The sequence below is a fragment of the Octopus bimaculoides genome, chromosome 20 (assembly GCF_046866305.1).
Source record: "Octopus bimaculoides isolate indiv1 chromosome 20, ASM4686630v1, whole genome shotgun sequence".
Taxonomy (NCBI): domain Eukaryota; kingdom Metazoa; phylum Mollusca; class Cephalopoda; order Octopoda; family Octopodidae; genus Octopus; species Octopus bimaculoides.
The window spans coordinates 35,957,154-35,970,914 of record NC_142947.1 but is presented as its reverse complement, the minus strand read 5'-3'; the positions used below and the strand labels follow the sequence as shown (position 1 = coordinate 35,970,914).

At 38.2% G+C, this 13,761-nt stretch overlaps 1 protein-coding gene across 2 annotated transcripts in view; it reads right to left on the bottom strand.

Annotated features, from left to right (window-relative positions):
• Positions 1-13,761, bottom strand: part of LOC106875444 (cytoplasmic dynein 2 heavy chain 1) — a 309,460-nt gene that overhangs the window by 175,337 nt on the left and 120,362 nt on the right. For both annotated transcript variants that reach the window (XM_089338346.1, XM_089338347.1), the window contains exons 21-23: positions 12,636-12,747; positions 9,506-9,676; positions 8,017-8,175 (exon numbers count right to left, since the gene is read on the bottom strand). In XM_089338346.1, the coding sequence (XP_089194472.1) occupies positions 8,017-8,175; positions 9,506-9,676; positions 12,636-12,747 (442 nt within the window). The remainder of the gene's footprint in view (positions 1-8,016; positions 8,176-9,505; positions 9,677-12,635; positions 12,748-13,761) is intronic.

Genomic DNA, 13,761 nt, shown 5'->3' with positions numbered 1-13,761 from the left:
GAAGAAGGATAAGGAGGACGAGGAGGGGAAGAGGAAGGAGAGGATGAATGCGAGGACGAAAGGAGGAGGAACAGTAGAAGGGGGGATGGTGAACGGAGGAGAAATGGATGGAGGAAGAGGAAAAGAAGAAAAAGAGGAAGGAGAAAGAGGTGGATAAAGGAGAGAGGGAAGGGAGAGGGAAGAAGAAGAAGAAGAAAGAGGTGGATGAAAGGGAGAGGGAATGGAAAAAGAAGGGGAGGAGGAGGAAGACGAAAAAGAAGAAGAGGATAAAGGGGAGAAGGGGAGAGTGAAGGGAGAGGGAATGGAAGAGGAGGAGGAAGGGGAGAAGAAGAGGATAGGGAGAAGGAGAAGGGGAGAAGGAGAAGAGGAAGGGGAGAGCAAAGGGAGGGGATATCGAGGGATGATGATGATGATGATGATGATGAGGAGGAGGAGGAGGAGGAGGAGGAGGAGGGGAGAGTGATAGAATGACTAGAATCTTAGAGAAACTCTGAGACTGATTCAAAGACCAATGTATTGGGTATTGATTGACTTTCTGCTGGAGAGAGAGAGAGAGAGAGAAAGAGTGCATGAAATCAATGGCTTTGTCGATGTCTTCAGAAACTCTTTGATGATATAACAGCAGAAACACAATGGCTAGATGTGTACTTTATGGCCTTTGTTCGGTCTATTGATTATGGTTGTTGTTAATGGTGTCTGCAGCATAGGTCGGCTCGAATTCAGAAAACCATCTGTGACCCAAAAAGCATTCCAGCTGTAACCATCTGTCTTATATTTTTCCAGGCATACATGCAGGAATGGCTGTGTGGTTAAGAAGCTTGCTCCCCAGCCATGAGATTTCAGGTTCAGTCCTACTGCATGACACCTTGGGCAAACCTCTTTTACATTAGCTCTTGGCCGACCAATGCCTTTTAAGTGAAAGTGGTAAGCAGAAACTGTGGAGAAGCTTGTGTGTGTGTGGGTGTGTGTGTGCGTGCATGCCTGTGTTAGTGTTTGTCATTCTACATTGTTTGCAAACTAGTGTTGCTTTATGTCCTTGTAACTTAGCAGGTTCAGCAAAAGAGATTGATAGAATAAGTAACAGACTTAAAGAATAACTACAGGGGTGAATTTGTTTGATTAAACCCTTCAAGGCAGTGTCCCAGCATGGCCACAGTCCAATCACAGAAACATGTAAAAGATAAAAGATATATTTGAACAAACTGCTTTCAATTATTTCTTTTAACTCTGCTTACAACTTGTTGCTAATATCTTGTGAGTAAGAAGGGGTCTGCAAGGCAAACTTTCTCTTGAAATGTTATATGGAAAAAAAACCCTTTTGTTGGTGACCCAACTACTTTTCAAAAGTTACAGCATCATTTTTATATCATTGTCATTTCAGCTGTATCAAGCTGAAAGCTGTGGTTGTCATCTTCATCTTCATTTAATGTCTATGTTCCATGCTGTCATGGACCAGAGAAATCTGGTTAGCAATTAGGTATATCACTTCCCATTTTTTTGCCATGGAAAGAGCTGACCTAATCACGAGGTGCAAGGAAAGGAAGGTGGTAAAGATGGTAGAGCTGACAGTTGCCTGGGTTGTTGTTGGCACTCCGTCGCTTATGATGTCGAGGGTTCCAGTTGATCCGATCAATAGAACAGCCTGCTCGTGAAATTAATGTGCAAATGGCTAAGCACTCCACAGACACGTGTACCCTTAACATAGTTCTGGGAGATATTCAGCATGACACAGTGTGCCAAGGTTGACCCTTTGAATTATAGGCACAACAGAAACAGGAAGTAAGAGTGAGAGAAAGTTGTGGTGAAAGAGTACAGCAGGGTTCGCCACCATCCCCTGCCGGAGCCTCATGGAGCTTTTAGGTGCTTTCACTCAATAAACACTCACAACGCCTGGTCTGGGAATCGAAACCGCGATCCTATGACCGCGAGTCCGCTGCCCTAACCACTGGGCCATTGCGCCTCTACAGTTGCCTGGGATGTAAATATCAAAGATACTTTTTTTTTCAAGAAAGAAAGAAAATGCAGTGAGCTGGTTGAACTCTGTGAAAACAACAGACTGGAGACAATATGTCTTCCTGTAGACATAGGTGTTGGAGGATTTGTGAGAATCAGGGTTCACTTGATGCTTAGGAGTCTTTTAGCTAGTTGTGAAGAAGAAAAAAGAGGTCACCAGAAAACTGTCAGAACCTTTCTAAGAAAGCAAGTCATTAAATTTGATTCAAGAGTGAGGAAGAGTGGTGTAGCAATTATGAGTATTGAGGATGATAGAAACATCTGGCCCAGAGTCACAACATCTAACTCAACAAAGCTTGTGCTGCTGTGCAGGAGTTTGTTGCCTACATCAGTGGCTGACCCTTTGCAGTTCTGGTGTTGGAATGAAAGGGACCAAAATACTCACAGAGTTGCTTCATCACTGGATGAGACTTTGACTCCAGCATTCAGAGATGGAATATAGCAGCCCCAATTCAGTACACATGTGTTTATCCTAAAAATGGAGACTCAGGTGCTGTGAGCATCATCTTCATCAGTATTTGAGGAGAGCCTGAAAATGCTCTGAGTAATGACCCTTCTCTTCCGGCTATCTTATTAAAGCAAACATTTCCGATGTAAAGAAGACAAAATGGAAACATTCCAAAGATAAATATGAAAAACTAATGGAAACCTAACACTATGAGTTTATGAAGACAGACTATAAGTTGATGGACATTAAAAGAACTAAATTCTATGAAGATGACAGAGCACAAGTCTATAAACAGAGATCAAAACTTAGATAATAAATTAATCACAAAAGCTTATTGAAAGTATCTTACGCACAATTTACTTGCTACATTATAATCAATATGTTTCCTCTATACTTTCTAGTTTTACAAAACAAACTCTAACTTCATATAATGGGAGTTCTGAAGGTAATTAACAGCCATCATTTGCCAAATATATGGCACAAATATATCCAATAACAATAACTGTAATATTTTTGTTTCATAACAACCTATCATATTTGATGACATAAGATGCATTTTATTTTCCCCAAAAATGTCTCGAAAAAATCACTCTATCTTATATTTGAAGGTGGGCCCATCATACGTTCTTTAATACACTAGTGAAACTGTTAACTTTTGCTGTATGAATGGAAAAGTCAGGCTGAGGAATCTGCAGCCCTTACCCCAGGAACTTCACAATTTATTTGGTACTGATCAACCTGGGGCAAAAGAGTTCAGGAAGAACTTCAGACAATACAACTGCCTATTCCAAATGACATCTTTTGGGGCTCATACGAATGAATTGAAATATTTAACTGAATCATCATAAAATTAACTTTCATTTCAGTACAATGTTGAAATTAGCTTCAATGTTTTATAACCTGAACTGTCAAGTGATGGTTCAGGTTGATTAAATTTTCAATTTTAAATTGTATTAGCTTTTGTATATACACCAAAAGTTTTAGCATATTTAATGCAGAAACACTTAAGGAAAATATATAGATTTGCATTTCAGTAACATAAAATTAGCCTAAAAAAAATAAAGTGAAAGGAAAAAAATATATATTTTTATGGTATTTATTTCTCTAAGTAAATAATTCATCAAAACATGGAGGAAAATATATAAAAAGGTAAACCTATGAAATTAGAGATATCTAAATCAGTTCCTACCTTACTAAAATAGGGTTATCATAATATTTTATGAGAAGCAAACAATGCAACACATTTCAGTCTATTAAAGCTGCTATTTACTGTGAATAGAAGTCTTGCAGGTTTCCATCTTGACTGTCAGCCATTGAAAATCTGACTGGTATGAAGTTAGTGCAGTATGAATTAGTTTCATCAGGTGTTGATTGTTAAGGTTTGCAGGATGTTTTGATTCTTCAAAGTTCATTATAGAGTACAGGGATTCACATCAGTATGTAAATCAGTATTAAGTTGTGTCACACATTAGTTTTCTTCAATTCAGGATATTTTATTTCTGGAACTTGTTTCCAAAACCCAATTGTTGACAAGGATTTATGAATCATCTTTAAGCCCATCCAGGTCCTCCAGTAATTCCATTAGTTCCTCTTCTGCAGTAGATGATTCTATGGCTAGAAGTTTGAGAATTGGAAAGCTATCATTGACCACATCAACCACAAATGGGTTTACCAGACAGATGCATCTGATGAAATTATCAAGCAGTCCTTGTCATTTATGTTTGTATTCTCCCTCTTCATTGTCATTTACATTCAGTATCGAGGAATGGATTTATTCTTCTGAGATTGATAAGTGACTGGAATTTCTTGACAAAATGTCTCTCTGAAAAACTTTTATTTTACTCAGAAAGCTGAAAATTGTCCGAGTAAGATGAGAAATAATCTTATCCTTCCCCTAAAGCGCCAAGTCAAGAGTTTGTAGATGATTCGTTATATCAGTAAAAAAACATCAGATCTTGCATGCATTCATCATTTTCCAATTGAGGGAAGAATCTTTTTTCTTTTCTTTAAGAAAAGTAATAATGGGCTCCAAAAGATCCACAAACCTACTCAAGACATTTCTGATTGATAGCCACCTCACAATGCAATGTAAAGCTACATCACTAGGTCTATTTTCCAGCTCCAGTTTTTCAATAAAATTTCTGACATGCAGGTGAGTCTTCCCATTCACATATTTGAAATTCACAAGTTCAAGTACAGATTTCCCTGCGTCTTCATACTTGAAGTGTCTGGCTACAAGGCGTTCATGATAATAACAGAGAATAGGGAGAAACTCTGGAGAGCTGGAATCACTCTTCATAAGTGCAATTAATCCCGCATTTTTCCCAATCATTGCAGAAACACCATCTTGCAATTGCTGAGACCTCCTTCGGTCATGGGATTGCACCTAGAAAGTCACCCTCCCAGGCACAAGTCCAGGCAAGGTTGTTTATGGAAGACCAGCAGTTGCCCATGCATACCCGCCTCCCCTCTCCACACCACCAGTGTTATCCAAGGGAAAGGCAAAGGCCGACACAGTTTGGCACCAGTGAATGTTACAACTCATTTCTACAGCTGAGTGAACTGGAGCAACATAAAATAAAGTGTCTTGTTCAAGAACACAACACATAGCCCGGTCCGGGATTCGAACCCACAACCTCACGATTGTAAGCTCGACATTCTAACCACTGAGCCATGTGCCTTCTTGCAACACAGACAAGTTTATTCAGTGGAACACCAGCATTTGTTGAGGCTCTATCAAATGCAATTTTTGTGTCAATGTCACAGGTTTTTTCTTTTACTTCCACTAAATCCAACATTTCTCCTTTCACAATTAACTCAGAAGAAACATAACAAGCAAATAATGCTAATTGTGGGTTGTCTTGTGTGTCAGTTGATTTTGAATACAAGGACATTTAAAAAAATCATTTTGGATTTTGCTGGCAACATCAGTACTGATCTGAAAGAAACGCCTCTCTGTAGTGTCGCATGGAACTGGTGTCTGAGTTATTGGTCACTCAGGTTTTGTGTTACTTGGATCTAACATTGCAACAACAGCAGCAATATTCTTTTTAAGAAATTCACCATCAAAATATGGGTGTTTAGCAAGAGCAATATTCCATGTTATAACAAAGTTGGTTTCAGTCATTGTACTGGCTTCTTTGCTGAACATTGTCAACAATGTCTGCTGGCCCCTTAGTAATGTTTTTAACACTGTCAACTTGTTCTTCCTTAATTCTGATTTAGGTGGATAATCAGATGAGAAGTTTCTGTAATTCATTTCCTTATGGCATTTTAAGTTGCTGGCTTTGTAATGACTAAGTGAAATATGGCAAACAAGGCACAAAGCTTTACCTTCTTTATCAATGAATACAAGACCTTCATGCCACTCTAGCTTAATGTTTCTGTCGTCATCTTCATATCTTTGTTTCTTACAAGCTGATGATGTCATCTTCCTTCACAATTTTTTAACAGATACTTGTAAACAAAACCTGTATCCAAAATCTGTCAACTAGGTATGAATGGTAGTATGGCTTATATTAAATTACATTAATGTACGACGACAGAAATACACTTGAGGCTAGACTAATAAATCTGTCTGTAACCAGTCTCATCCTCTATCCATTGCACATCAGCCTTATCCATGATATCAGTCTTCTGGTATTCTTCTGTAACCCTTGCTTACCTTAAAATTCTCTAATCCCTCTGCCTTCTACCATTCCTACTCTCAGCACTAAAGAACAACACCTCACTCAGATCTAGTATTATCTTTTAGAACTGTTTCTGTTAGTCTGTTATTCAATATTCTATTAATGGTGGGAGATCCATTATCAAGTAAAATAATATAAATTATTGAGTTAATAGTTATATCAATATTGTTCTAAGCAGATAATGCAACAATGGCCATAGCGAAAAGCGAAAAGCAAAATGTGGCAAAAAGTGAAAGATAAAAAAACCAGAGACAGCAAATAAATTTTCCTATTTGTTGTCACTTCTGAGTGTGTGTGTGTGTGTGTGTGTGTGTGTGTGTGTGTGAGACACGCTGTAGCATATTTCAAAAGAGAGTGATGGAAATAATATTCTACAAGCTAACTACATATCCATCTTTATCATTTAACATCTGCTTTACATGCTGACATGGGTTGGGCAGTTTGACAGGGGTTGGCTAGATAGAAGGCTGCCCCAGGCTTCACTGCCTGTTTTGGCAGGGTTTTTATGGCTGGATGCCCTTCCTAATACCGGATGGAGTGCTTTTTATGTGGCACCAGCTCCGGCATGGCACTAGCCCCAATGTGAAACCAGCACTGACATGACACCAGCACATAGATATATGTGTATATCCATAAACACATATATCTATTACATGGTTAGAATTTGAATGGGAAATATATTAAGAAAGTCAGTGTACAAAAAAAAACCTAAAAGTAAATTAAAATTAAATTTTAAAAATACATTACAATGTTATATATGAGTTTATTTGAAATAGTTGGGGAATGCTGTTGCCCTTCCTGCAAATGAAAGAAAGGCTGTTCCTGCAGTACTACAAGGCTTGTATAAATTGATATCCAATAAATAATTTATAAAGCTTAAATTATTTTCTTAAATTATCTGTAATAAAAAAGAACTCAGCTAACAAATTTCCAAGAGCTATATATATTAACAGTCAGAGAACCGCATGTGGCTTGCAAGCCATGGTTTGGTCACCTTAGTTATGTGGTGGGTGCTGAAAAGTTCTTGGCTTTAAGGGTATCGTGAAAGGCCTAGTTGGAGGCCCAACCTCCCGAGTTCTTTTACAGGGCTTACAAAAACTGAAGGACTACTGCAATAAGTGTGTGAATCTGAGAGGGGAATATGCTGAATAAAATTATAATTAACTGATCCTCCTGTATTTTCTTTTTCCCAAAGCCAGGAACTTTTCAGCACCCCCTCGTATATGAACATCATGAATAAGGGAGGTAATTCTTTCAAGAAGCTTTTCGCTATGAATATACACTTAGGTTGTTATATAGTAAAAACATACTGCGTCTCCTCCTCCCCCTCCTCCTCCTCCTCTGTTGTGGCAAGACACCTGCTTCTGACCCTCTGTCTCTTTGTAATATTCTAACTTTTCATCCTCTGACACAAGTTCCCCTTCTCAAATGCCCACGCACTTCTCGTAATTCTTTGTCTTGCGAGTTACTTGGTTACCCTGCCAGTGCTGGTGCCACATTAAAAGCACCTAGGCCACACTGTAACGTGGTTGGCATTTGGAAGGGCATCCAGTTGTAAAAATCATGCCAAAACTAACCTTGCCTGTACCTGTGTCACGTAAAAAGCACTAAGTCCTCTCTGCAGAGTGGTTGGTGTTAGGAAGGGTATCCAGACATAAAATCCCTGCCAAAACAGACACAGTAGCCTTGGGTAGATTTTCTACCTGGCTGTTAAATGATGATGATGACGATGATTATGATGATGATGATGATGATGATGATTCAAATTGTTTTTTTATAACTTATACTTTTCGTCATAACAAAATAAAGATAGTGTAATCTAATCAGTTCAAAACCAGGACAATTTGTCTTCTTCATTACTCTTACCTCGTTGAAAATATCTTTCCAGCCCTTAATTAACTTCACTGTCTGTTTGTTGGTGTCCTCATAGTCAGTCAAAGAGAACGCAGCTCCAACACCCCACATTTCAATTTCTCGTATGGCATCGCGAATGATAATTTCTCCTTGGGCACGGCGGTTCAATTCCTATGAAAAATAGAAATAGGGTTGAAAATGTTCTACATATATAACATACGAGGTAAATATTTCCTTTCTATATCTATATATATGACAATGAAAGTACAAAATTGTTTTCATCTGACAAATATTTTTACATATAACAGTTTTACTGTAAAAATATTAGTGTATGTTTTCAGCATATCAATATTGATGTATGGTTGTACAGCTAACAACTTCATATGGCCACATGGCCATGTAACCAATAAGTTTCTATGAGATTATAGGTAAATGGTTAAGAAGTTCATCTTGCAACCGCAAGACTCTGTGTTCAATCCCATTAGCACTTTAGGCATCTTTTGTCATTGCTTCAGTTTGACCTGAGCGTTTGTGAGTAAAATTGAGCAGCAGAAATAAAAAAGTGTTCAGAAACACACACAATGGACCATACCAGTAATTCAATGTCTCAGTCTTGTCAAACATAGTGAGAAACTGAGGATATTTTTTAGAGTACAGGACAGTGAGCTGGCAGAATTGTTAGCATGCCAGGTGAAATGCTTAGCGGTATTTCGTCTGCCGTTATGTTCTGAGTTCAAATTCTGCCAAGGTCAACTTTGCCTTTCATCTTTTCAGGGTCGATTAAATAAGTACCAGATACGCACTGGGGTTGATGTAATCAACTTAATCTCATTGCCTGTCCTTGTTTGTCCCCTCTATGTTTAGCCCCCTGTGGGCAGTAAAGAAATAGATATTTTTTAGATATCTTTTACAAGTATCTGTAAATACTCAATCATTTACACTACAAATTAACAATCCCTGCTTGGAAAGAATTTAGAGTTGGTGATAGAAAGGGAATCTGGTCACAGAAAATCTGTTGAAAGTTAAGTGCCAATGCATGAAACTTCAAACTTTTTTCGGTCTGATGCAACAAGTGACCCAAGTGCCACAAACCCAATTGTCAGGATGCAGGATTTGAACAGTTATCTTCTTTTAGCTGAATAACACAAGAGCTGAAGAGCCTTATCTGCCCTGGGTTCATTGGGGCTGTTTGTGACGATGACCTTTATCTGGAGGCTTTTTCTATAGCTGGGGCCTTCATAGAGGCTATAACTCTGGCTCAGCTCTGGGAACAATAATAGCTAAGAAGTGGTTCCAATCTCCTCAAAACTCTGGAATACCCAAACCAGAGGCCCACAACAGGGAGCAGTTTAAAGGCATACATACCCAGGTTGCAGCTATATACTCTCACTTACCTAAAGTGAACATCTACATTCCAGGGTCCACATACATGAAAATGTAGGAGAAACAATATAATGAAAACAAAACAGATTTGATTATAAAAACAGACAACAATACTCACTTTTAATGTGTCTACATTTTTGATGATGTTTTCACTGGAACCAAGAACCATGCCAAAAGTAAGTTTTTCTGGTTTGGTGTTTGGTGGTAATTGAAGCAATGTGTTTATCTCTACCCAATGACTGGAAGTGAATTGGTCCCCTCTGACCCATTTCAGTATAGGCAAAACATTCTAGAAAAGTTAAAACAAGAAATCCAAGATATGATTTCCACCAACCGACAAAGAAAGCCATTAAATTTGTATTTTTAAGAAGACCTAGGTTCAGTGATACAAACAGAAAACAGAACTCAAAACATGGGTTTATAAACATTTTTGGAATGGTGGATCAAGGAAGGAGATAAATAATGGCTCCTAAATATTGCTATAGTGACCTGAAACTTTGTCTGGGACAAAATTATATAAAAAACAAAACCCCCCCCCCCCCAAAAAAAACAAAAAAAAACCTTGAACTACTTGCTTGCGATTTTTCATTCTTTGATACACAACAGCAGACAAAAATCAGTCATCTTTGTCATTGTAATCTTTTATTGTTTCATTCTTTTACTTGCCTCAATGGGTTTTAGTCAAAGAAATCGACCCCAAAACTTATTCTTTGTAAGCTTAGTACTTATTTTATTGGTCTCTTTTGCTGAACTGCTAAGTTTGGAAGATGTAAACACACCAGCATTGGTTGTCAAACGATAGCTGAGAAACGAACACAGACACACACACACACATAAATATATACATATATATATATACACATACATACATATAAATAATGGGCTTTCAGTTTCTGTCTACCAAATCCACTCACAAGGCTTTGGTTGGCCTGAGGCTAGAGTAGAGGAAACTTGCCCAAGGTGCCATGCAGTGGGACTGAACCTGGAACCATGTGGTTGGGAAGCAAGCTTCTTATTTCTTTACTGCCCACAAGGGGCTATACACAGAGGGGACAAACAAGGACAGACAAACGGATTAAGTCGATTATATTGAGCCCAATGCGTAACTGGTACTTATTTAATCGACCTTGAAAGGATGAAAGGCAAAGTCGACCTCGGCGGAATTTGAACTCAGAACGTAGCGCCAGACAAAATACCGCACCTATTGTATGAGTAAACTTATTTTGTTTTTCTCTTTCTTTCTGCAGGATCTTTATCCCCAGATGCTTTTTCTATGACCAACCGACTTACAGCATGACCACAGGGCATTTTAGTGAACTAGAGAGGTTTATATGGATCAAGACAGCTTGCACATGGATGAAAACAGCTGCATCAAAAAGTGCCGATCTCTAATTGTGGAGGTAATGTGTGTAAGGGGTAGACTCAGGATATCGTGGGATGAAGTGGTGAGAAAAGATCTTCAGATGGTGGGCCTCAGAGGTGACGACAAAGGGCCGAAATGTCCGGTGGTTTGCTGTGCTTGAGAAGTTAAGTAAAATCATGGTTGTCCTTGCATACAGGCATGTCCCCTGCAGCCTTCATCAGCTGAGCGATACTAATCTTGTAGACTCATGGGTGCTGGTGCCACATAAAAAGCATCTGTGTCGGGGTCACGAGAAGGCACTCATACTGATGCTGTGAAAAAGCACCCAGTACACTCTGTAAAGTGGTTGGCATTAGAAAGGGTGTCCAGCCGTAGAAGCCAAACCAAAATGGACCTGGAACCCAGGCAGCTCTTCAGCTAGCTAGCTCCTATCAAAAAATCCAGCCCATACCAGTATGGAAAACGGATATTAAATTATGATGATGATGATTATAAAGAGTTTACCCAAAATCATATCCATGAAACACTGACAGAGATAGAATCAAAGATAAATAATGTTAAAACCTAATATATCATACTATGGTGTTTCTAGTTAGTAAACAGCATTACAAGGTCTGCCGGTGGCCATAACCTGCAAACACCTATGTCACTGATAGCATCAATTACAGTTTAATATAGATAATATACACATATGTACATATATGTGTATGCGTGGGTGTGCATATGAGAGTATGTATTTGTGTGTGTGTATATATATATATATATATATATATATATATATATATACGTACAAACACACACACATACATATATATATATATATATATATATATATATACACATACATATACACACATATACACACACATACATATTTATATATACATACATATATATATACACATACATATACACACACATATATATATACGTACACACACACACACATAATTTGACTGCTGTTATGATAAATACCTCCAGCAATTTTTGACTTGAAAGGCTTCCAAAAGACAGAAGAAACAATATCAGAGAAAATGAAGAATATATACATATATATATATATATAATCCTCAACATCACCATCATCATCATTTAACGTCCTCCTAAAATGCTGGCATGGGTTGAACAGTTTGACAAGTGCTGGTAAGTTCGAAGACTCTGTGCCAAGCTCTACTGACTGCTTTGACAAGGGTTCTACCACCGGGTACCCTTCTTGATGCCAGCTGTTTTACAGAGTGTACTGGATGCTTCTTACATGGCACCAGCAATAGTGAGGTCACCAAGTACCTTGTGAGACAAGATCCCTTGAATGGAGGGGAGAGTGGCATTGAAGGAGGTGGCTGTGTGCCCCACATGATAAGAAGTTAGAGGAGGAATAAAGGGAGAGAAATAGGTGTCTAGCAGTAGAGGAGACAGAAGGCTTCCTCAGTTGGAGAGAGAGAGAGGGGGAGAGAGAGAGAGAGAAGGGGGAGAAAGAGAGAGGGAGGAGAGAGAGGGAGGAGAGAGAGGGAGGAGAGAGAGGGAGGAGAGAGAGGGAGGAGAGAGAGGGAGAGAGAAGAGAGGGAGAGAGAAGAGAAAGAGAGAGGGAGAGAGGAGAAAGAGAAGAGAGAGAGGAGAAAGAAGAGAAAGAGAGGAGAGAGTGGGCAGAGAGTGAGAGAAACAAACAGACAGATAAATGTGAAACCTGTGTGTGAGTGTGTGTGTATATACATATATATGTATATATATATATATATATATATATATATATATATATATATATATATACACACACACACACATACATATATATATTTGCATGTATAATAGACACACACACTCACGCACTCTAGAAAACCAGAAAGCCAGCATCACAACAAATGCTTTTTTGCTAAAGGAAATTTACCCTGTATCTGTCGATGTCGTTTACCAAACGTGCAATCAAAGTATTGACTTGCAAAGTTTGCAACTTCTCAAACCATTTGTTGATAAATTCTTCAAAGGAATGCAGTTTCTTTCTGATTGGAGAGAAAGAAAAATATGAAAAATAAATAAAAGAAAAAAAAAACATCTGAGAAAATAATTACGAAATAGTAAAATAAAACTAAATATTAAGATGGTTTAACATTTGACCCCCCACCTCCTGAAATCAGTATAGTTGGTGACATAACAGTAACCCTTAACATTGGTGTACCAATGAGGATTTCTTTTATATAGAAAACTTCAAGGTGAGATGGACTGAAATGTCTCTGTTTCTTTCTATTTGCTCATTAACCTTTTTCATCCCAAACTGTTTGAGACCCTCCTTGGTTTTACGACAAAAAGTTCCTGACTGAATTAAAATATTCTTTTATTAAAACTTAATTTTAATTTGTGTTTCAAACACTATCTTAATATTGATTTTAAATTTTGCCACAGCTTGGGGGAGGGGATTAAGTCAATTACATCAACCCCAGTGCATAACCGGTACTTATTTAATTGACCTCGAAAGGATGAAAGGTGAAGTCGACCTCGGCAGAATTTGGACTCAGAATGTAATGACATTTGTTAATTGAAATACCAAAACTTAATTTGACTGGACACAAGTGTCTTAAATCCAAATGGAACATCTGTAGGCATGACAGGAAATTTTAATATAAAAACATTTTCTTCTTTGTGACTACCTGTAATGATTGTTGCTTGTAGGACATGGGGCTTCATGGAAGTAACAATTAAGCAAGTTCCATTACACAGGTAAGGTGGGTCAAGATTCCTAAGTAACATAACGGAAGCACCCAGCTTTAGTGTCAATCTGTTGAATATTGAAATGATACCCATCTTGTTCATTCCACAAAATAAGAGGATACTGGAGAGCATCATAAGAGGGATGATTCTCTGAAACACGTTTAAGGTTGTTATCTCAAGCACAAATGAGAATAACACGATTTTCATGGGGATCACCTACCATGAGGATGGCTACTTCATTAGATGTGGGCTCAAAAAAATGACGTAAAATGTCCTTTACTAGAGACTATAGTATGCGGAAAGACACA